This window comes from Rhinoraja longicauda, chromosome 38 (genome assembly GCF_053455715.1).
Source record: "Rhinoraja longicauda isolate Sanriku21f chromosome 38, sRhiLon1.1, whole genome shotgun sequence".
In the NCBI taxonomy this organism is placed as follows: domain Eukaryota; kingdom Metazoa; phylum Chordata; class Chondrichthyes; order Rajiformes; family Arhynchobatidae; genus Rhinoraja; species Rhinoraja longicauda.
The window spans coordinates 10,085,553-10,110,473 of NC_135990.1; the positions used below are offsets into that span (position 1 = coordinate 10,085,553).

General features: G+C 47.6%; 1 protein-coding gene across 1 annotated transcript in view; it reads right to left on the reverse strand.

The window, feature by feature from the left end:
* LOC144610973 (protein unc-45 homolog A-like) overlaps positions 1-24,921 on the reverse strand; it is a 49,124-nt gene that overhangs the window by 17,667 nt on the left and 6,536 nt on the right. Inside the window, exons 4-10 of the mRNA XM_078430020.1 lie at positions 24,583-24,758; positions 22,675-22,767; positions 18,387-18,554; positions 14,611-14,779; positions 11,401-11,571; positions 8,120-8,291; positions 2,626-2,926 (exon numbers count right to left, since the gene is read on the reverse strand). Coding sequence (XP_078286146.1) covers positions 2,626-2,926; positions 8,120-8,291; positions 11,401-11,571; positions 14,611-14,779; positions 18,387-18,554; positions 22,675-22,767; positions 24,583-24,758 — 1,250 coding nt within the window. The remainder of the gene's footprint in view (positions 1-2,625; positions 2,927-8,119; positions 8,292-11,400; positions 11,572-14,610; positions 14,780-18,386; positions 18,555-22,674; positions 22,768-24,582; positions 24,759-24,921) is intronic.

Genomic DNA, 24,921 nt, shown 5'->3' on the forward strand with positions numbered 1-24,921 from the left:
CCAGACACACTTTATTTACTGTGTAGAAAATGAACTGCAGATGCGGGTTTACACCATAGATAGACACAAAATGCTGGAGTAACTCAGCGGGCCAGGCAGCGTCTCTGGAGAAAAGGAATGGGTCGAGACACTTCTTCAGACTGAATAAGGGTCTCGACCCGAAAGGTCACCCATTCTTTCTCTCCAGAGACAATAGACAATAGGTGCAGGAGGAGGCCATTCGGCCCTTCGAGCTAGCACCGCCATTCAATGTGATCATGGCTGATCATTCACAATCAGTACCCCGTTCCTGCCTTCTCCCCATACCCCCTGACTCCGCTATCCTTAAGAGCTCTATCTAGCTCTCTCTTGAATGCATTCAGAGAATTGGCCTCCGCGGCCTTCTGAAGCAGAGAATTCCACAGATTTACAACTCTCTGACTAAAAAGGTTTTTCCTCATCTCCGTTCTAAATGGCCTACCCCTTATTCTTAAACTGTGGCCCCTAGTTCTGGAGTCCCCCAACATTGGGAACATGTTTCCTGCCTCTAACGTGTCCAACCCCTTAATAATCTTATATGTTGCCTGTCCCATTGAGTTACTCCAGCATTTTGTGTCTCTCTTCAGTGTGACACTTTAGTTACTTGTGCAGAAGAGGAGTGGCACAGTCCAGTTACTGCTCAGTGCAAATTCTGCTCAGAAGTGTCAACTTTTATACAGATTTTGATCAATTCAAATCTTGTGGCATTCTCCAATTCCTTATTACCAATCACAGTACATTCTTATAAAACACTCATATTTTAGTTTCGAGATACAGCACGGAAACAGGCCCTTTCGGTCCACCGGGTCCGCGCCGACCAGCGATCCCCGCACACGAACACTATCCTATACCCACTAGGGACAATTTTTACATTTTACTAAGCCAATTAATCTACAAACCTGTACGTGTTTGGAGTGTGGGAGGAAACCGAAGATCTCGGAGAAAACCCACGCGGTCACGGGGAGAACGTACAAACCCCGTACAGACAGCACCCGTAGTCGGGATGGAACCCGGGTCTCCGGCGCTGCATTCGCTGTAAGGCAGCAACTCTACCGCTGCGCCACCGTGGCCGCCCACATCATGATATTTAATCAAAACTACAGGCTATTCAATCCTCGTATTTGCATATAATCTTTGTAAAGATTGCCCTCAAGGACCATGTGCTGTACAGTTATAGCTGGCTGCACGCCAAGGTCACCGATCAACAATCTTGCATTGCACGTCAAAGATGCCTATCTTAGCTGAGGCTTTATAAGGCACTGGTCAGACCACGTTTGCAGTATTGTGAGCAGTTGTGGGTCCCATATCCGAGGGGGAATCTGCTGGCGCTGGAGAGGGTTCAGTGGGTACGATAATGATCCCAGGAATGATTGAGTTAACATATGATGAACGTTTAATGGCACTGGGCCTGTACTTGCTGGAGTTTAGAAGGATGAGGGGCGATGGGTATGGGAGTCAGGGGGTATGGGGAGAAGGCAGGAACGGGGTACTGATTGAGAATGATCAGCCATGATCACATTAAATGGCGGTGCTGGCTCGAAGGGCCAAATGGCCTCCTCCTGCACCTATTGTCTATTGACCTTCATTGAAACTTACAGAATAGTGACTGGCCTGGATCGAGTGACCTTTCTCCTCCAAACCCGAGGGTCCACTGGACCAAATGGACCCCACATCTCTGGCCTGGTTGGGCAGCACCCTGGCACTAAACGAACACCTAGAATAGTCAACGGCTTGGATAGAGTGGATGTGGAAAGGATGTTTCCACTAGTGGGAGTGTCCAGGATTAGAGGTCACAGCCTCAGAATAAAAGGACGTACCTTTAGAAAGGGGATGAGGAGGAATTTCTTTAGTCAGAGGGTGGTGAATCTGTGGGAGTCAATAGATATTTTTGAGGGGGAGATTGACAGATCCATGATTAGAAAGGTAGTCAGGGGTTAAGGGGAGAAGGCAGGAGAATGGGGTTGAGAGGGAAAGATAGATCAGCCATGAACTAATTCTGCGCCTAGAACTTATGAAGAGCCTTGTGCTGCACGACAAAGGATGTCCAAAGTTCTTGTGCTGTACATTGAGCAATCTTAATGTTTATCATACTGCAGCTTCCACAAAGGCAAGGGCAAGCATTGTAAGGTCCTCCGTGTACGAACGTTTAGACATGCACAGAATGGCCCTTAATAATCAGGGCCAAGATCTAACAACTGGGCGTTAGGGCGGCACGGTGGCGCAGCGGTAGAGTTACTGCCTGGCAGCGAATGCAGCGCCGGAGACCCGAGTTCGATCCCGACTACGGGTGCTGTCTGTACGGAATTTGTACGTTCTCCCCGTGACCTGTGTGGGTTTTCTCCGAGATCTTCAGTTTCCTCCCACATTCCAAAGTCGTGCAGGATTGTAGGTTAATTGGCTTGGTAAATGTAAATTGTTCCTAGTGAGTGTGGGATAGTGTTAATATGCGGGGATCGCTGGTCGGCGCGGACCCGGTGGGCCGAAGGGCCTGTTTCCGTGCTGTATCTCTAAACTAATCTAGACTGACCCCCTTTGTTCAACATAAATGCAATTTCCCATCGCGATTCCTGAGTTTCCCCCCCCCCCCTGGACCAGGCCGCAACCTACCACCAGCGCCCGGATCTTGATCTGATCGCTCTCGTTCTTCTTGTAGATGTCCTTCAGTAGGGTCACCCCGTTGGCCGTGATGAAGGAAGCCCTCTTGGACTTGCCCGCGGCGTGGATCAGCGCCTCCACGGCCACCAGCTGGTCGACCTCCCTCTCCGAGCTGCACAGGGCGATCATGCACTCCAGCACGCCGCTCATCTCCAGCACGCGGTTGCCAACCTCCGAGGGGCCCTGCAGCAGCGTGGAGACCGTCTGGACGGCCTGCAGCTTGCCGTCCATTCCCGCTGACTCAAAGTGGCCCCTGCGCAGAGGGAATAACCAAGTTACAAATAAACGTGACTGCACCATGTTCAGCAACCACACACTGTCTTTCCACTGACTGGTAACCACGCAACAAAAACTTCTCACTGTACATCGTGGCAATAAACTGAACCCAACTCAAGATTGTCCCTCAGTTTCATATTAAATGCTTCTCCTCTCACCATAAACCTTAATAATAATTTTTTTAAAAATTAAAATTTGGCAAAGGGTCAACAGTACAATGAAATGTATTTGACAAGACAACGGGTCACACTCAGCAGTAATATTCCAAGGATAAATGAGATTTTTTAAATGACATTAGTAAGGTAAAAAGACAATATTAAAAATAGGTAAAAAGACAATATTAAAAATAATCGACATATATGATGTGAAATGTGTTTATGAGTTCATAATATGTGAGGTTATTCACTTTGGAAGTAAGAATAGAAAGAATAGAAAGGCAGATTATTATCTGAATGGTGTCAAGTTAGGAGGAGGAGGGGGAGTTCAACGAGATCTGGGTGTCCTAGTGCATCAGTCAATGAAAGGAAGCATGCAGGTACAGCAGGCAGTGAAGAAAGCCAATGGAATGTTGGCCTTCGTAACAAGAGGAGTTGAGTATAGGAGCAAAGAGGTCCTTCTACAGTTGTACCGGGCCCTGGTGAGACCGCACCTGGAGTACTGTGTGCAGTTTTGGTCTCCAAATTTGAGGAAGGATATTCTTGCTATGGAGGGCGTGCAGCGTAGGTTCACTAGGTTAATTCCCGGAATGGCGGGACTGTCGTATGTTGAAAGGCTGGAGCGATTGGGCTTGTATACACTGGAATTTAGAAGGATGAGGGGGGATCTTATTGAAACATATAAGATAATTAGGGGATTGGACACATTAGAGGCAGGAAACATGTTCCCAATGTTGGGGGAGTCCAGAACAAGGGGCCACAGTTTAAGAATAAGGGGTAGGCCATTTAGAATGGAGATGAGGAAGAACTTTTTCAGTCAGAGAGTGGTGAAGGTGTGGAATTCTCTGCCTCAGAAGGCAGTGGAGGCCAGTTCGTTGGATGCTTTCAAGAGAGAGCTGGATAGAGCTCTTAAGGATAGCGGAGTGAGGGGGTATGGGGAGAAGGCAGGAACGGGGTACTGATTGAGAGTGATCAGCCATGATCGCATTGAATGGCGGTGCTGGCTCGAAGGGCTGAATGGCCTACTCCTGCACCTATTGTCTATTGTCTATTGAAGCCTGATGGCCTGATGGTAGAAACTGTTCTTAAGTCTGGTGGTACGCGCAGCCATACTCCTGTATCGTCTGCCTGACGGTAACAAGGAGAACAGCCTGCATGCTGGGTGGCTGTGGTCCTTGATGATGCTGCGTGCCTTCCGCAGGCACCGCCGGTAGAGAATGTCCTGAATGGCCGAGAGACAGTTGCCAGTGATGTGCTGTGCCGTCTTCACCACTCTCTGTGGTGATTTGTGGCTGTGGGCAGAACAGTTCCCGTACCAGACTGTAATGCAGCCCGTCAGCAGGCTCTCGATTGTGCATCTGTAGAAGTTTGTGAGGATGCTGGCGTTCATGCCAAGCTTCCTCGGTCTTCTCAGGGAAAAGAGCCGCTGGTGGGCCTTCTTTGTTATTGTGTCCGTGTGCAGTGTCCGGGAAAGGTCCTCAGTGATGTGCACACCGAGGAACTTAAAGCAGCTGACCCTTTCAACCTCAGCATCACCGATGTGGATGGGGAGGTGTCCACTCCCCTGCTGTCTCCTGTGACCTCTGGTCCTTGATTCCCGTACCCTGGGAAAAATACTCTGTGGATTCACTCTACCTACCCTCAGCATGGTTTCACACAGTGCTTAGTTTAGTTTAGTTTAGTTTACAGATACAGCGCGGAAACAGGCCCTTTCGGCCCACCGGGCCCACGCCGACCAGCGATCCTCGCACATTAACACTATCCTACACACACTAGGGACAATTTTTACATTTACCAAGACAATTAACCTACACACCCGTGCGTCTTTGGAGTGTGGGAGGAAACCGAAGATCTCAGAGAAAACCCACGCAGGTCACGGGGAGAACGTACAAACTCCGTACAGACAGCACCCGTAGTCAGGATCGAACCCGGGTCTCCGGCGCTGCGTTCGCTGCAAGGCAGCAACTCTACCGCTGCGCCACCGTGCCCCACCTGCTTCTGCAAGCTTTCAAAGAATGGCCTGGATGCTCTCAATACATCCCGAATGCTCCATCTGCACTTTGAGAGGTCACGGCCCAAAGTCTCACAGGAGTCAGTGAGACTCTTCTTCAAGGAGACTTTGACAACACCCTTGAATCTTTTTCTCTGTCCGCCTCATAATCTCTTTCGACGAAAGAGACCGTGGAACGGAGCATCTATTTTGGGAAGGAAAAAAAACTGCAGATGCTGGTTTAAATCGAAGGGAGACACAAAATGCTGGAGTAACTTAGAGGCAGCATCTCTGGAGAGAAGAAATGGGTGATGTTTCGGGTCGAGACCCTTCTTCAGACTGAGGCATGTGGTGTAAGAGAATGTGGGGAATGTTTTGCCTTGCATTACAGTGGAACAACTTCTGTATAATTCACTGGCGGAGTTCAGCCCAGCAGGTCAGTGCTCATATTAATGCAGCACACAATCCTGCTTCGCCCTCGCCTCTGCTCCTCCCGATGTATTCTCTCCGGGAGAATTCCTTCTCTCCCGAGATGCTGCCTGTCCCGCTGAGTTACTCCAGCATTTTGTGTCGACCATCTATTTTGGGAGTCTAGTCTCGGGCAAATAAACTCAGCAGCTTCTTGCAATCATTTTTTTTATTTACTCCCTCTCCTTAAGCTGCTGCCTTTTATTATTGATCAGTTAAGCTCCAGTTAATCACCCACAGGATTGTAGTTTATATAAAGTCTTAGAGATGTCCAGAAAACAGGCCCTTCGTCCCTCCTTGTCCATGCCAACCAATGGCACATTGGGTTAGCCCCATTTGCCTGCGTTTGGCCCAAATCCCTCCAATTTTTTCTTACACATCTATATGTCCAAATGCTTTTTAAATGTTGTTATTGTGTCTGCCTCAACTATTGGGGGTAGGGTACTGACATGGATAGAAAATTGGTTGACAGACAGAAAGCAAAGAGTGGGGATAAATGGGTTCCTTTCGGAATGGCAGGCAGTGACCAGTGGGGTACCGCAAGGTTCGGTGCTGGGACCCCAGCTATTTACGATATACATTAATGACTTAGACGAAGGGATTAAAAGTACCATTAGCAAATTTGCAGATGATACTAAGTTGGGGGGTAGTGTGAATTGTGAGGAAGATGCAATAAGGCTGCAGGGTGACTTGGACAGGTTGTGTGAGTGGGCGGATACATGGCAGATGCAGTTTAATGTAGATAAGTGTGAGGTTATTCACTTTGGAAGTAAGAATAGAAAGGCAGATTATTATCTGAATGGTGTCAAGTTAGGAGGAGGGGGAGTTCAACGAGATCTGGGTGTCCTAGTGCATCAGTCAATGAAAGGAAGCATGCAGGTACAGCAGGCAGTGAAGAAAGCCAATGGAATGTTGGCCTTTATAACAAGAGGAGTTGAGTATAGGAGCAAAGAGGTCCTTCTACAGTTGTACAGGGCCCTAGTGAGACCGCACCTGGAGTACTGTGTGCAGTTTTGGTCTCCAAATTTGAGGAAGGATATTCTTGCTATGGAGGGCGTGCAGCGTAGGTTCACTAGGTTAATTCCCGGAATGGCGGGACTGTCGTATGTTGAAAGGCTGGAGCGATTGGGCTTGTATACACTGGAATTTAGAAGGATGAGGGGGGATCTTATTGAAACATATAAGATAATTAGGGGATTGGACACATTAGAGGCAGATAACATGTTCCCAATGTTGGGGGAGTCCAGAACAAGGGGCCACAGTTTATGAATAAGGGGTAGGCCATTTAGAACGGAGATGAGGAAGAACTTTTTCAGTCAGAGGGTGGTGAAGGTGTGGAATTCTCTGCCTCAGAAGGCAGTGGAGACCAGTTCGTTGGATGCTTTCAAGAGAGAGCTGGATAGAGCTCTTAAGGATAGCGGAGTGAGGGGGTATGGGGAGAAGGCAGGAACGGGGTACTGATTGAGAGTGATCAGCCATGATCGCATTGAATGGCGGTGCTGGCTCGAAGGGCTGAATGGCCTACTCCTGCACCTATTGTCTATTGTCTATTGTCTATTGTCTATTGTCCTCTGGCAGCTTATCACCTCTCACCTCCCCTCTCACCTTAAACCGATTCCCTCCAGTTCTTGATTCCCCTACTCTGGGTAAAAGATTCTTGCATTCACCTTCTCTCTGCCCTCGTGATTTTGGAAGGATGAGAGGGGATCTTATCAAAATGTATAAGATTATTAAGGGGTTGGACACATGTTCCCAATGTTGGGGGAGTCCAGAACCAGGGGCCACAGTTTAAGAATAAAGGGTAGGCCGTTTAGAGCTGAGATGAGGAAGGGCTTTTTCAGTCAGAGAGTTGTGAATCTGTGGAATTCTCTGCCTCAGAGGGCAGTGGAGGCCAATTCTCTGAATACATTCAAGAGAGAGCTAGATAGAGCTCTTAAGGATAGCGGGGTCAGGGGGTATGGGGAGAAAGCAGGAACGGGGTACTGATTGAGAATGATCAGCCATGATCACATCGAATGGCGGTGCTGGATCGAAGGGCCGAATAGCCTACTCCTGCACCTATTGTCTATTGTCTATTTTATACACCCGTAAGATCACCCCACAGCCTCCTGCTCTACAAGGAATAAAGTCCCAGTCTGACCAACATCTCCATATTGATAAGGAGCTTCAGTCCTGGCAGCATCTTTATAAATTGTTCTTATTGTGTAGGATAGAACTAGTCTATGGGTGATCGCTGGCTGGCACGGACTTAGTGGGCCGAAGGACCTGTTTCCACGCTGTATCACTAAACTAAACTAAAGGAATCATTGAGCAGGAAGTGGGATTCGTAGCTGAATATATACCTTCCATGTACCAGAACGCTAATCGCGATTGCAGTGTACACAAGAGAAAAAGATTCAAGGGTGTTGTCAAAATCTCCTTGAAGAAGAGTCTCACTGACTCCTGTGAGGCTTTGGGCCAAAATCATGAGGGAAGAGAAATAGGTTTACCTCAGCAAAGAGCTGGGGCTGGAAAGCTGGACTTGCTAGTCCCTATGACATGCATTGGCCACCCTTACCTGACATAGTCCTCACAGAGCTTGTTGAAGGCTTCACGCTCTGCATCGCACTTGAGATCATCGTAGAGTTTGTTCAGCAAAACCGACACGCTCATCCGACCACTGTCCGTGACTGGAAGGCTGTCAGGAATCTCAGACACCGTCCCAGCCACTTCCAGAATCTTCTTCATTCCTAATCAGTGCAGACGGAGGAGGGCTATTAGATGCATCGGGAGGAGCAGAGGCAAGGGCGAAGCAGGATTGTGTGATGCATGAATATTAGCACTGAGCTGCTGGGCTGAACTCTAGGCCAAACATTCCCCACATTCTCTTACGCCACATGCCTCAAGCTGATCTGAGAGCAACACCACTCTATCTAGCTCTCATGGAAGACCCAATGTTTCTGCCTGCTCCTGCCCCACTGAAATCATTTCCATGTACCTCGACTCCATCCCATCTCCCCCGGCCCAATCCCTCCCGCCATATGTCCTAGACACCTCACGTGGCCTTCGTCTCTTCCAGTCTGAAGAAGGGACTCGACCCGAAACGTCACCTATTCCTTTTCTCCAGTGATGCTGCCTGACCCGCTGAGTTACTCCAGCTTTCTGTGTCCACCGCTCTACATTCAGGTGAGGTAACATTTCAGTGAGTAAGTGGCTGAACAACCACCCTTGGTTTGTCGTGGGGGTGGAGCCTGACAAGCCCCATCCTTGTGGGGAGCTTCCCAATGCACTCACAGTCTTTGAAGGCTGGTTGCTGCCCAACTAGAGTATAGAAGGATGAGAGGGGATCTTATAGAAACGTATAAAATTATAAAAGGACTGGGCAAGCTAGATGCAGGAAAAATGTTCCCAATGTCGGGGGAGTCCAGAACCAGGGGCCTCACAGTCTCAGAATAAAGGGGAGGCCATTTAAAACTGAGGTGAGAAAAAACTTTTTCACCCAGAGAGTTGTGAATTTGTGGAATTATCTGCCACAGAGGGCAGTGGAGGCCAATTCACTGGATGAATTTAAAAGAGAGTTAGATAGAGCTCTAGGGGCTAGCGGAATCAAGGGATATGGGGAGAAGGCAGGCACAGGTTACTGATTGTGGATGATCAGCCATGATCACAATGATCGGCGGTGCTGGCTCGAAGGGCCGAATGGCCTCCTCCTGCACCTATTGTCCATGTTTCTATGTAACTCACACACCTTACTCTGTAGTCAGAACCACAATGTTTACAAGGTTCTTTCCTGGCATTCGGTGTTAAACTGCATCCTCAACTGTTCTTTCAACCTCGTTCTTCTAACAAACCATTCTCGGACAGGGCAGCGGTTTCTAAATCTTTCCTATTCATTTACCTGGGTCTGAAGAAGAGTCTCGACCCGAAAACTCACCTATTCTCCAGGGATGCTGCCTGACCCGCTGAGTTACTCCAGCATTTTGCATCTATCTTTGGTGTAAACCTGCATCTGCAGTTCCTTCCTACACCATCCATTCACCTGCCCAATGTCTTTTAACTGCAATTCTAGTACCTGCCTCACCTGCTTCCTCTAGCAGTGTAAGAAAATAACTGCAGATGCTGGTACAAATCGAAGGTATTTGTTTCACAAAGTGCTGGAGTAACTCAGCAGGTCAGGCAGCATCTCAGGAGAGAAGGAATGGGTGACGTTTCGGGTCGAGACCCTTCTTCAGACTGAAGAACTTCTTCAGACTGAAGAAGGGTCTCGACCCGAAACGTCACCCATTCCTTCTCTCCTGAGATGCTGCCTGACCTGCTGAGTTACTCCAGCATTTTGTGAAATAAACTGCTTCCTCTAGCAACTCATTCCATACACCCACCACCCTCTGTGTGAAGAAGTTGCCCCTCAGGTTCCCATTAAATCTTTCCCCTCTCACCTTAAACCGATGGTCTCTACTTTTTGATTCCACTACCCTGTGATTAAGGCTGTGCATTCACCCTGTCTATTCCCCTCATGACTTTAAACACCTCTATCCTTCTGCGCTCCAAGCAATAAACTACTAGCCTGCACATCCTTGCAGGCCCTTGAGTACTGACAACATCCTCATAAATCTTCTCTGCGCTCTTTCCAGTTTAATGGCTTCTTTCCTATGTGAGAGAAAAATAATAGGAGACAGGGGTAGAGGGGAAAAAAAGCCATTCAATTGTTGTGTCCACAGTTTGCTAACCTGAAAAGTTAACTCTTTTTCACTTCCCCAGATACTGACTGATCAGCTAATTGCTCCCAAAACTATTTGTTTCTCTTTTAAATCTCTGCTGATTTTTCACTGACTGTTTAATCTCTACAGAGTTGTGGGACTGGAAAGGACCTGAGCTTAACATTGTTGGTGTGTCATAATAAATCTTGAAGGAGAACACCAGTGACATAGAGCTGGAACTTGGCAGAGCCACACTTTGAAACCACGTTCAGTTTAGTTTTGAGATACAGAGTGGAAACCGGCTCTCAGCCCATAGAGTGGCACGGTGGTGCAGCGGTAGAGTTGCTGCCTTACAGTGCTTGCAGTGCCAGAGACCCGGGTTCCATCCCGACTGTGGGTGCTTGTGTGTACTGGGTTTGTATGTTCTCCCCGTAACCGCGTGGGTTTTCCCCGGGTGTTCCGGTTTCCTCCCACGCTCCAAAGATGTACAGGTTTGCGGGTTAATTGGCTTGGTATAGGTGTAAATTGTCCCTGGTGTGTGTAGGATCGTGTTAATGTGCGGGGATCGCTGGCCGGTGCGGTCTCGGTGAGCCGAAGAGACTGACTCCGCGCTGTATCTCTGAAACTAAAACTAAAAAAAACTAAAAAAGACGAGCAATCTCCGCACACTAACACTGCAAGAGTCAATTTACAATTTACAAACCTGCACGTCTTTGGAGTGTGTGAGGAAACTGGAGCTCCCGAAGAAAACCCACGCAGGTCATGGGGAGAACGTACAAACTCCGTACAAACAGCGCGCAAAGTCAGGATCGAACCCGGTTCTCTGAGGCAGCAACTACCGCTGTGCCACCGTGCCCACGCTTCTAGGCCAGAGAATTACATCTTTTACAGTTGAATGATTTGTGCCTTTGGCTCTGACTTACCTTGATCAATGACAGACACAAAAAGCCGGAGTAACTCAGCGGGACAGGCAGCATCTCTGGAGAAAAGGAATGGGTGACGTTTCGGGTCGACACCCTTCTTCAGGCTATAAGGGTCTCGACCCAGAACGTCACCCATTCCTTCTCTTCAGAGATGCTGCCTGACCCGCTGAGTTGCTCCGGCTTTTTAGTGTCTATCTTCGGTTGAAACCAGCATCTGCAGTTCCTTCCTGCGCGCTTACCTTGGTCAATGACCCAAATGGTCATGGAGTTGTTTGGGTCCCGTAAGGATTTACGTGGGACGTTTTTAATCAGGAGGTTTATGGAGTTTTCCCGCCCGTGCGCAGAAACAGCGTGCTGGATCAACATCTCTATGAGCTGGCACACAATCATCTTCAGCTCCTTGATGGGATCTAAAAATCAAAGGGTATTTGACAATTAATAGACACATATGTGAATGCACATATTGAAGTGCATATTCCCCGCATACAGTTCATTCAAAGTTCATTCAAAGGCGGCACGGTGGCGCAGCGGTAGAGTTGCTGCCTTACTAGAGCTAAATCTAACTCTCTCAGAACAAGAAAAAAGAAGCCCAGTCTCAGTCCAGCTACGCCTCCACCTTAAGGTTCTCAACCGTATATCCTTCATCACCAGGCCTGCAGTCCTGACTGACCACGAAGCTTTTCCAATTCTTCGGTGTCAACTGATCCACAAATGGTGATTGTAACTGAACAGTCAAAGCCAGAAGCTCGGGAGTTCTCTTCACAAACCTCGCCGATTCTTTTTTCTTCTTTTAAAACCTACTTCTTGAACCAAGCTTTTTAGTCTCATTTCTTTGCATTTCACCTGGGTGAATGTACAATTATAATTCAAGCTCCTTGTGATACGTCACCACTTTACGGGGGCTTTATAACCTGTAACAGTATCCGCAATAATGGCCGAGATTTTAGTATCTGGAATAATGACCTAGATTTGGAATGCCACCAACAATTTCCAGATTTGCTTGGCGATGTAGTGAACTGTAAAGAGGATAAATCCACATCACAGCAGGATATAAACTTGCAGGTAACATAGGCAGGTAGATGACCAGTAAAGTTTAATACGGAGAAGTGAGAGAGGATGCATATAAGTGGGAAGAATAAGTAGAGGTAGTATGGAAAAAGGTACATTGCTTCAAAAAGAGCGGCACGGTGGCGCAGCGGTAGAGTTGCTGCCTTACAGCGAATGCAGCGCCGGAGACCTGGGTTCATTCACAACTACGGGTGCCGTCTGTACGGAGTTTGTACGTTCTCCCCGTGATCTGTGTGGGTTTTCTCCAAGATCTTCGGTTTCCTCCCACACTCCAAAGACGTACAGGTGTGTAGGTTAATTGGCTTGGTAAATGTAAAAATTGTCCCTAGTGTGTGTAGGATGGTGTTAGTGCGCGGGGATCGCTGGTCGGCGCGGACCCAGTGGGCTGAAGGGCCTGTTTCCGCGCTGTATCTCTAAACTAAACTAAAACTAAAAGGGGTGAAGGAGAAGAGGGATATATTGCACAGAACGGCAGGGCAAAGGTTGAGAACATGGCATACACAGTAGATAGACACAAAAAGTTGGAATAACTCAGCGGGACAGGCAGCATCTCTTGCAGGCTTGAAAAATAAAAGCAGGCAACTCCAGCCATTTGGTTTTTACTCAAGACTCCATCGTCTGGTCTTGTGCATCCTAGATTCAGGGGAGGATGCTTCTGATGGCTGGAGGGGGCTGAACCAGGGGTCACAGCCTCAGAATGCAGGGCTCGCCATTTAGAAACGAGGGCTGGTTATATGTCTTCACCCAGAGGATGGTGGATCTGTGGAATTCTCCACCACAGAAGGCAGCGGAGGTATGGAATATATTCAGAAAGAACGCAGATATATCTCTAATGGTGAAGGGATCGCAAGATAAGGGGAGCAGGCAGGATCGGGGTGAGTAATTGCATGATCAGACATTGAATGGTGGCGCAGGTCTAAGGTGGAATTCATTGCCACAGAGGGCTGTGGAGCCAAGTCAATGGATATTTTAAAGGCGGAAATTGACAGATTCTTGATTCGTACTGGTGTCAGGGGCTATGGGGAGAAGGGAGGAGAATAGGGTTGAGAGGGAAAGGTAGATCAGGCATGATTGAATGGCGGGGTAGACTTGATGGACCAAATGGCCTAACTTAGCTCCTAGAACTTCTGAACTTAAAAGGCCTAACCTTCTGCTCCAACATTCTATGTTTCTGTGCTACAATAATTCTATAATAAATACTCATACTGTTAAAGTTCGGTTCTTAAAACAGACAACAACATAAACAGTTAAAGGTAAACCAAGCAAAGCTTTAATTATCGTCAGACGGGAGTGGGGGGACCAGTGCTAAGGGTGTATGACCATACTCAGCAATCCCCTTGCTTCCACTCAAAGACACAGCATTTTCGCAGTATTTTTATACAGAATTTGGAGCAAGAATGTTTAACACAACATTTCCTTCAAATCAATCACAAATTGTATCGAACACAATATACTTGACATCCTTCAGTCATAAAATATTCCACACAATAAGTTTTTAGTCGAAGGTAAGGACCCTTACCATACCACAGAAGGTCTTGTTTACACACTCCCACAAGTAGTCAACAGTTAACCACATCCTAACCTTAGCGAGAGCATTGTCCATTGTCTTTCCCAGACATTCTTCCCAGGCAAAACAGGATATACCGTCGAACAAGTTTTAGGAATCACATAGTTATATCGTGCCTGGTGCAATTTTGCAAACATCAGCTATTCAGGACCCAAAGTTCAGGCTCATCCTGTTCATTCATTCTACCATTTTATTATTTCTATGGTTTCCAGGGATTGTAAGTTTCAGCCACCAGACACATCCTTATGCGCAATTAACATTCCTCCACTTTCAACAATATACAAGCCCCACAAGCATACAAACAGGTTTGCAGACAATGGCCAAGCATGGCCAATGGCAAAGTTAATAGCCATTAACTCTTTCAATACTCCAGGCATCTATCTGAGCTCTGCACCCTTTGAATCTACGTGGCGAGTTACTTACGAAAGTAATGCACTCTCACAATTTGAATGCCAATAAATTTAAAAAAACATTTGCAGAGGGCCCAAACGCCGCCGGCTACGGGAGCCAAGATCGCCCTGACAACGGAAGGCTCGAGGCCCCCAAGAACAAAGAAGGGAAGAGATTGAACATTTTTTCTCCTTCCATCACAGTGAGGAATGTGGAGGAGTCACTGTGGTGGATGTTCATGTTAAAATGTATTTTGTGTGTTCTGTTGTTTTTAATTGGTACGACTGTACGGCAAAACAAATTCCTCGTATGTTGCAAAACATACTTGGCCAATAAAGTATGACTGTGATTGTGATTATGAAGTTGCAGTAGGAAGGAACTGGAAATCATTCCTGCACAAAGGCTTGTTATATTTATCACTTACCAAGAACCACCGCCTCCTCTTTCCCTCGAACCACACTCTTTATTCCCCCTTTCAATGAATCAAAGATAGCCTGTAGGACATTGCACGCTGCCAGGGAAACCTGCTCGTGGTCGTGGCCCATCAAGGAACAGAGCATGTCCATTCCCACCGTGTGCAAAATCATTGTTGCCTGCAAACAGATATCAAATCATTCATCCTTTCAGGTGAGGAGTCAGATGCTATATAAATGCACCTTTCATATATAGTCACACGGCGTGGAAACAGGCCCTTCGGCCCAACTTGCCCACAACGACTCAACATGTCCCATCTACACCAGTCCCACCTGCCCGCGTTTGGCCCATATCCCTCTAAACCTGTCCTATCCCCGAAACGTCACCCATTCCTTCTCTCCCAAGATGCTGCCTGACTTGCTGAGTTACTCCAGCATTTTGTGAATATGTCCTATCCATGTACCTGTCTAAATGTTTCTTCAACGTTGCGATAGTATGAAATAGTATAGAATGTTTCTATACCATAATTTCAAAGATTGAAAAGACGAGGCTTGTATTCACTGAAGATTAGAAGGATGAGAGGGGATCTTATAGAAACATATAAAATTATAAAAGGTCTGGACAAGCAAGATGTAGGAAAAATGTTCCCAATGTTGGGCGAGTCCAAAACCAGGGGCCACAGTCTTAGAATAAGGGGGAGGCCATTTAAAACTGAGGTGAGAAGGAACTTTTTCACCCAGAGAGTTGTGAATTTGTGGAATTCACTGCCACAGAGGGCAGTGGAGGCCAAATCACTGGATGGATTTGAGAGTTGGATAGAGCTCCATGGGGCTAGTGGAATCAAGGGATATGGGGAGACGACAGGCTCGGGTTATTGATTGTGGACGATCAGCCATGATCACAATGAATGGCAGTGCCGGATGAAGGGCCGAATGGCCTCCTCCTGCAACTATTTTCTATGTTTCTATAATCCGGAGATTGCCTGAAATTGGATGCCAACTAGATGTTTGACAAGTAGACTTGGGAAGACGGTACAGAGTAGTCTTGATGGGCCGAATGGCGTAATTCTGCTCCAATCACTTATGAAGTGCCAGACTTTCAGCAGCCATTGCTGCTGGAAGATGGGCAGCAAACTACACATTCAGCAACTGCAGTGATAAAACAATTCGAAACGTATAAGATTATTAAGGGGTTGGACACGTTAGAGGCAGGAAACATGTTCCCAATGTTGGGGGAGTCCAGAACCAGGGGGCCACAGTTTAAGAATAAGGGGTAGGCCATTTAGAACTGAGATGAGGAAAAACTTTTTCAGTCAGAGTTGTGAATCTGTGGAATTCTCTGCCTCAGAAGGAAGTGGAGGCCAATTCTCTGAATGCATTCAAGAGAGAGCTGGATAGAGCTCTTAAGGATAGCGGAGTCAGGGGGTATGGGGAGAAGGCAGGAACGGGGTACTGATTGAGAATGATCAGACATGATCATATTGAATGGCGGTGCTGGCTCGAAGGGCCGAATGGCCTCCTCCTGCACCTACTGTCTATTCTATTGTCTATTCTATTCTAATGGTATCGTCATTCTCAATTCTGAGGGTTCCTACATTGAGAAATTGAGGGGCTACATTGAGGGGCTCATACAATGAATCAATATGTTGCACACCGTGGTCTTGCACAGATTTGATAACATACCACCTTGGAAACCTTGGAAACAACCAGCACAGTGGCGCAGTGGGTAGATTGCTGCCTCACAGCACCAGAGACCCAGGTTCGATCCTGACCTTGGGTGCTGTCTTGTGGAGTCCAATTCTCTGAATGCATTCAAGAGAGAGCTGGATAGAGCTCTTAAGGATAGCGGAGTCAGGGGGTATGGGGAGAAGGCAGGAACGGTGTACTGATTGAGAATGATCAGCCATGATCACATTGAATGGCAGTGCTGGCTCGAAGAGCCGAATGGCCTCCTCCTGCACCTATTGTCTATTGTGGAGTTTGCACATTCTTCCTGTGACCGTATGGGTTTCAACCGGGTGCTCCGGTTTCCTCCCACATCCCAAAGACGTGCGGGTTTGTAGGTTAAATGGCTTCTGTAAACTGCCCCTGGTGTGTAGGCAGTGGATGTGAAAGTGGGATAACGTAGAACTATGTGTGAACGGGCGATCGAATGTCAGCACGCACTCAGTGGACAGAAGGGTCTATTTCCATGCTGTATCTCTAAACGAACTAAACCATGAGCATAACCTGACTGTGATCAATTGACTGGTATAATAGGAGACACACTCTATTGTTGAAAGACTGGAGCGACTAGGCTTGTATACACTGGAATTTAGAAGGATGAGAGGGGATCTTATCGAAACGTATAAGATTATTAAGGGGTTGGACATGTTAGAGGCAGGAAACATGTTCCCAATGTTGGGGGAGTCTAGAACAAGGGGCCACAGTGTAAGAATAAGGGGTAGGCCATTTAGAACGGAGATGAGGAAAAACGTTTTCAGTCAGAGAGTTGTAAATCTGTGGAATTCACTGCCTCAGAAGGCAGTGGAGGACAATTCTCTGAATGCATTCAAGAGAGAGCTAGATAGAGCTCTTAAGGATAGCGGAGTCAGGGGGTATGGGGAGAAGGCAGAAACTGGGTACTGATTGAGAATGATCAGCCATGATCACATTGAATGGCGATGCTGGCTCGAAGGGCTGAATAGCCTCCTCCTGCACCTATTGTCTATTGTCTTTTGTCTGTTGTTTAAAATAATATGTTGGCATCTTAATCTTTATTCCATGCTGCATCTCTAAAACTAAAACATACATAACTCAGAGTCACTAGAGTTTTGCAGCACAGAAAGTCAGCCCTTTGGCACAACTTGCCCGCGTCGACCAAGGTGTTTTCCTAAGCCAGACATAAACCACTGGAGTGTCTCAGTGGTCAGGCAGTACCTGCGGAGGGAAAGGACAGTCGACGTTTTAGGACGGGAAGTCCACTGGAAAGGTCCCGTCTCAAAACATCGGCCGTCCATTCCCTCCACAGATGCTGCCTGACCCGCTGCGTTCTTCCAGCAGTTTGTTTTTGTTCCATAATCTAGCATCTGTGGTCTTTTGTACCTCTGTCTGGACAAGAACTAGGACCTGAGCTAGTCTCATTTGCCTGCATTTTGCCCATATCCTTCTATATCCTTTCCTATCCTTTTCCAGGGCGGTCACGGTGGCACAGCGGTAGAGTTGCTGCCTTACAGCACTTGCAGCGCCAGAGACCCGGGTTCCATCCCGACTACGGGTGCTGTCTGACCGGAGTTTGTACGTTCTCCCCGTGACCTGCGTGGGTTTTCTCCGAGATCTTCAGTTTCCTCCCACACTCCAAAGACATACAGGTTTGTAGGTTAATTGGCGTGGGTTTGTATATTTGGTATAAGTGTAAACTGTCCCTAGTGTGTGTAGGCTTGTGTTAATGTGTGGGGATCGCTGGTCGGTGTGGACTCGGTGGGCCGAAGGGCCTGTTTCCGCGCTGTATCTCTAAACTAAATTAAACTAATCCATGTACTTGTCCAAATGTCTTTTAGACGTGTAACGGCAGTTACTTCTATCACCTGGTCTGGCAGTGTCTTCCATATACGTATTCTGCATGAAAACATTTGACCCTCAGGCCCCTTTTATTCTTTCCCCTCTCACTTTAAACCTATGCCCTCTAGTTTTGGACTCCCGACCCCAAAGAGAAACTGTGACGATATTCCACGCAAGATTCCAACATCGAGGAAATTAATGTATATATCCGAAGAATCAAGGAGAACCCATTTGCCCCGTGACTGACCCGAGATTGGTGGCCCGAGCACAGTCCCACCAGGGTGCGCAGTGAAGCCAGCATCATGTCCACAATCCCCGTCTCCAGCATTTTCTGAAGGAGACGTGCTCCGTCGCTGCGGAATATCCTCTCCGCCCCGGCGTCCTCGCGAGCAAGAACGATCAGATTCTGGATAGCCTGTGCAGGAAAGAAACCATCAGAGTAGAAACAAGGAGCTGGCAGATGGACACAAAGTGCTGAAGTAACTCAACCAAAGCGGTTTGGAGGGATATGGACCAAACGCGGGCAGGTGAGACTAGTGTGGCTGGGACATGTTGGCCGGTGTGGGCAAGTTTCCACATTGTATCACTCTTTAACTCTATGATGAGTGAAGGGAGGTGCCCACTTGATAACCACAATGATATATTTGCATCTACATATATAGTGTAAGAAAATAACTGCAGATGCTGGTACAAATCGAAGGTATTTATTCACAAAATGCTGGAGTAACTCAGCAGGTCAGGCAGCATCTCAGGAGAGAAGGAATGGGTGACGTTTCGGGTCGAGACCTTTCTTCAGTCTGAAGAAGGGTCTCGACCCGAAACGTCACCCATTCCTTCTCTCCCGAGATGCTGCCTGACCTGCTGAGTTACTCCAGCATTTTGCATCTACATGATCAGTTTTTATGTGCTTTTTAACATGTTGGTAGCTTATTATTGCATATGGAGTTAGTTATTGTCCTGAGCATAAGTTTGGCCCCATAGCAGAAGGTCCACGTCGGGGGGCTGGAACCTGGAAGTGTCCTGAGCTAATTCTGCTACCACCATCGTCTACTGTACAAGTGATGGCTCCCACTGATTGTCGCCGGAAGCTTGCGCTCTCTTCAGGACGGACGAAGACAGCGATGTCAACATTTGAAACATGGATGATGGACACAAAAGAAGAAGAAGCATAAGTTTGTATAATCTGTTTAGACAGTACTTCAAGATTTCAAGATCAAGATCAATGTATTGTCACATGCATCGATTAAGGAACAGTGAGGTTTGGCTTTGGGCTTGGTTTTCATGGATGAGTGCTTATCCTGCCGTGAAAGCACAAGTGCTTTGTGTTTTAATTGTAATTCAGCGGGTCAGGCAGCATCTCTGGGGAAAAAGGACGGGCGACTTTTCGGGTCAGAACCAGTCTTCATAGAAACATAGAAAATAGGGGTGCAGGAGTAGGCCATTCGGCCCTTTGAGCCATTCAATATGATCATGGCTGATCATCCAACTCAGTATCCCGTACCTGCCTTCTCTCCATACCCCCTGATCCCTTTAGCCACAAGGGCCACATCTAACTCCCTCTTAAATATAGCCAATGGACTGGCCTCAACTACCTTCTGTGGCAGAGAATTCCACAGATTCACCACTCTCTGTGTGAAAAAAAAAGTTCTCATCTCGGTCCTAAAAGACTTCCCCCTTATCCTTAAACTGTGACCCCTTGTTCTGGACTTCCCCAACATCGGGAACAATCTTCCTGCATCTAGCCTGTCCAACCCCATAAGAATTTTGTACGTTTCTATAAGATCCCCCCTCAATCTTCTAAATTCCAGCGAGTACAAGCCGAGTCTATCCAGTCTTTCTTCATATGAAAGTCCTGCCATCCCAGGAATCAATCTGGTGAACCTTCTCTGTACTCCCTCTATGGCAACAATGTCTTTCCTCAGATTAGGAGACCAAAACTGTACACAATACTCCAGGTGTGGTCTCCCGAATGCCCTGTACAACTGGAGCAGAACCTCCCTGCTCCTATACTCAAATCCCCTCACTATGAATGCCAACATACCATTCGCTTTCTTCACTGCCTGCTGCCTCCTTTCAATGACTGGTGTACCACGACACCCAGGTCTCGTTGCATCTCCCCTTTTCCTAATCGGCCACCATTCAGATAATAAGACTAGGACACGGAACTGCAGACGCTGATTTAAACGCAAAGTGCTGGAGTAACTCAGGAAATCAGGCAACTTCTCTGGAGAATATGGATAGGTGACGTTTTGGGTCAGCAAGGAGGGTCCGACCCGAATCATCTCCTACCTAATAAAAAGGATTGGATTTAGGTTTGTTATTGTCACGTGTAATGAGGTACAGTGTAAAGCTTTGTTAATAGGTCAAGAGGGAAGGGAAAGGAACAGAGTGCAGAATATCGTTTCAGCATCATAGCACATCAGTTCCAAAGACCGACTTTTGCAAGTGTGGAAACCTCTTTCTCAGCTAAGCAGTTTCAATTTTTTTTCATCGTTTAGATTCCAGTGACAGCAGTGACAGTTGGAGTCAGATAGTGGGAAGACTCAGTGAGAAGAGCAACAAGGAGCAAAGGGCAGCTTGGAATAGTGAGCGGCTTGGATAGAGTGGATGTGGAGAGGATGTTTCCACTAGTGGGAGAGTCTAGGACTAGAGGGCACAGCCTCAGAATTAAAGGACGTTCTTTTAGGAAGCAGATGAGGAGAAATTTCTTTCGTCAGAGGGTGGTGAATCTGTGGAATTCTTTGCCACAGAAGGCTGTGGAGGCCAAGCTAGTGGATATTTTTAAGGCAGAGATAGACAGATTCTTGATTAGTGCGGGTGTCAGGGGTCATGGGGAGAAGGCAGGAGAATGGGGTTAGGAGGGAGAGATAGATCAGCCATGATTGAATGGCGGAGTAGACTTGATGGGCCGTTTGGCCTAATCCTACCCCTATTCCTTATGACCTGAAGGACCTTTCTTGAAACATTTAAGGCACAAAATATCTCACATCAGAAAAAAGCAGAGTTTTCCAAAACAATAAAAAGCACCAAAGTGGCACAAAGGCAGAGGCACTTCCTCACAGCTACAGGGCCCCTGGATCAATGTTGCCCTCAAGGTGCTGTCTGTGTGGAGTTTGCACACTCTCTCTGTGACTGGTTTCCTCTGGGTGCTCCGGTTTCGTCCCACAACCCCAAAGATTGATAGATTTGGCCGCTGTAAATTGCCCCTGCTTTAGTTTAGCTTAGTTTAGAGATACAGCGCAGAAACAGGCCCCGTGGGCCACCGCGTCCGTACCAACCTGCGATCCCAGTACATCAACACTATCCAACACGCTAGGGGACAATTTACAATTTACCAAAGCCAAATTAAACTACAAACCTACACGTCGTTGGAGTGTGGGAGGAAACCGGGGCACCTGGGGAAAACCCATGCAGCCACAGGGAGAAGGTACAAAGCATAGACAGCACCTGTAGTCAGGATCTAACCTGGATCTCTAGCGATGTAAGGCAGCAACTCTACCGCTGCACCACTGTGCCGCCCTAATAAATTGATATTAATATTTTAAAAGCTGTTATATCCTATCACCAGTGTAACATGACAAGACAGTGACAGAATCAATAACTCTACGACTTGCTGATGAAGATCGAATGCCATCTAAAAGTATGAGTCAGTTTTACACTCCACCACAAAGCCATAAGCTGCTGTCACAGGCTGAGCACTCACCTATCTACAGCGCACCTTACTACATCTAGTGAGGCCCACCGGAAATTGGAGGAACAGCACCTCATATTTCGCTTGGGCAGCTTGCAGCCCAGCGGTACGAACATTGACTTCTCCAACTTTAGATAGTTCCCCTGTCCCTCTCTTCCCCTCCCCCTTCCCAGTTCTCCCTCTATCTTCCTGTCTCCACCTATATCCTTCCTTTGTCCCGCCCCCGACATAAGTCTGAAGAAGGGTCTCAACCCGAAACGTCACCCATTCCTTCTCTCCTGAGATGCTGCTTGACCCGCTGAGTTACTCCAGCATTTTGTGAATAAATACCTTCCACCTATCTACAGCACTACCTTCAGATCAGAACATGATCGTAAGAGGAATAGATCGGGTGGACGCACAGTCTTTCCCCCAAGGTAGGAGAATCAAGAACTAGAAGACATAGGTTTAAGGTGAGAGGGGAAAGATTTAAGAGGAATCTGAGGGGCACATTTCTCCTCACAGTAATGGAACGAGCTACCAGAGAAAGTAGCTGAGGCAGGTATAATAACAACATTTAAAAGACATTAGGACAGGTATACGGATAGGAAATGTTCAGAGGCAGGTATAATGATAACATTTGAAAGACAAGTGAGAAAGATAAGTAGGAATTTCATTGTTCTATCTGGGACATATGACAATAAAACAGTCTTGACTCGACAATTGGACAGGTTTATAGATAGGCAAGGTTTAGAGGGACGAGCATAGATGGGGCATCTTGGACAACATGGGTAAGTTGGACCGAAGGGCCTGTTCCATGCTGTTAGGCTCGATGATCAAAGAATATTCTCCAGAAAACACAGACCTTTTGTTTTTTGTCGGCATCTTTCTCCCCAGGATCCAGAAGGATGTTGAACATTTGTTCCACTCGAGAATCAGTAGAGGACTGCTCTTGGACCTGGGAACAACGAGACGGGAACATGGCAGATGAGGATTATTACAAAGCTCTTACCAGAGTTCAGCAACAATGATGCCAGCACAGCACGAAAGTACATCAAAAGCACAGCTTGAAGTGTGCGGCCTTCTGAGAAAAAGGACCTTTCTTAGAAACTTCACACTCTGAGCAAAGTGCTCCTAAATACTTTCTCCAGCAAAGCCTGGGTTGGGAAGGGCTGATGGCCAGAAGTCCAACATTCATCACAGTTTCACACATCCTGCAACTCCCTCCCCCAACAGCAGAGGGAGCGTCTTCTCCAGAAAGGCTGCAGCGTCTCGAGCAGACTGATCGCTTCCACCGTCCCAATAGACAATAAGTGCAGGAGGAGACCATTCGGCCCTTCGAGCCTGTACGCACCGCCATTCAATGTGATCATGGCTGATCATTCTCAATCAGTACCCCGTTCCTGCCTTCTCCCCGTACCCCCTGACTCCGCTATCCTTAAGCGCTCTATCCAGCTCTCTCTTGAATGCATTCAGAGAATTGGCCTCCACTGCCTTCTGAGGCAGAGAATTCCACAGACATTCCACAGTCCCAAGGGAGATGAGGGGAGGGGGGAAGTAGTGACTGCTGGCTTTGCTAATTAAGCTGGGGTCCCAATGGAGAAAATTAAGACAAGGTGCTTGGGTGGGAAAAGAGAGTGCAGCTAATCTAATTTGGGCAGCACAATGGCGCAGTGGATAAAGCTGTTACCTCACAGCGCCAGACGTTCAATCCTGACCTTTTAGACAATAGGTGCAGGAGGAGGCCATTCGGCCCTTCGAGCCAGCACCGCCATTCACCGTGATCATGGCTGATCATCCACAATCAGCACTCCGTACCTGCCTTCTCCCCATATCCCTTGACTCAGCTATCATTAAGAGCTCTATCTAGCTCTCTCTGGAAAGCATCCAGGGAATTGGCCTCCACTGCCTTCTGAGGCAGAGAGTTCCACGGCTTCACAACTCTCTGAGTGAAAAGGTTTTTCCTCATCTCCGTTCTAAATGGCCTACCCCTTATTCCTAAACTGTGGCCCCTGGTTCGGGACTCCCCCAACATCGGCCTGTGTGGAGTTTGCATGTTCTCCCTGTGACTCTGTGGGCTTCCACCCACAAAGATGTGCAGGTTTGCAAATAGGGAGTGGATGAGTAGAAATACTGTGAACGGGTGATCAATGGTTGGCGTGGATTCAGTGGGCCGAAGGGCCTGTTTCCATGCTGTATCGCGAAGCTAAACTTAATGTGGCAGCTTTCTGACACTAGGTGATGGCACAGAATGAATGCCCGGGTACACTATCCTCTCATGACCGAGCAACCCGTACAATTCAGACAAGCTGAACTCGATCTTCATTATCAACCAAACTGACAATGTGCAAAATTCAAAGTCAAGTCATCAATAACAAAGGCAATCCCAGGCACCATGCGTGTCTTTGGCCTGCCAACACGCACCAACATTTCCCTCAGCATTTCTGATTTTCCATCACTACAGCACGGTGGCGCAGTGGTAGTTACATCGAATGCAGCGCCAGAGACCCGGGTTCCATCCCGACTATGGGCGCTGTCTGTGCGGAGTTTGTACGTTCTCCCCGTGACCTGCGTGGGTTTTCTCCAAGATCTTCGGTTTCCTCCCATACCCCAAAGACGTGCAGATTTGTAGGTTAATTGGCTTGGTACATGTAAAAATTGTCCCTAGTGGGTGTAGGATAGAGTTAGTGTGCGGGGATCGCTGGTCGGCACGGACCCGGTGGGCCGAAGGGCCTGTTTCCGCGCTGTATCGCTGAACTAAAACTAAACTCACCTTCTCCTGGACCTTTGCTGCAATTTGCCGCAGTGATTCCTGGAAGACTTTGTTCTTGGGTTCCAGGACAGCACACCTCTGGATATCGGCAAAGGCCTGATCCAGTCTACCCAGCTCCTGCAGGGCCTGACTCCTGCGGAACAGAGCCTTCACGTCCTTGCCATCCGCCTCAATGACTGGGAGGAGAAGGACAACATTTACTGCTGAGGACATCCCCTGGAAAGTTAATACAGATCTACACACAGGAACTTAATGACCTTAAAGACACTTGGATAGGTGCATGAATGGAGAAGGTTTACAGGGATGGGGACGGTTTAGAGGGATATGGACCCTAGGCAG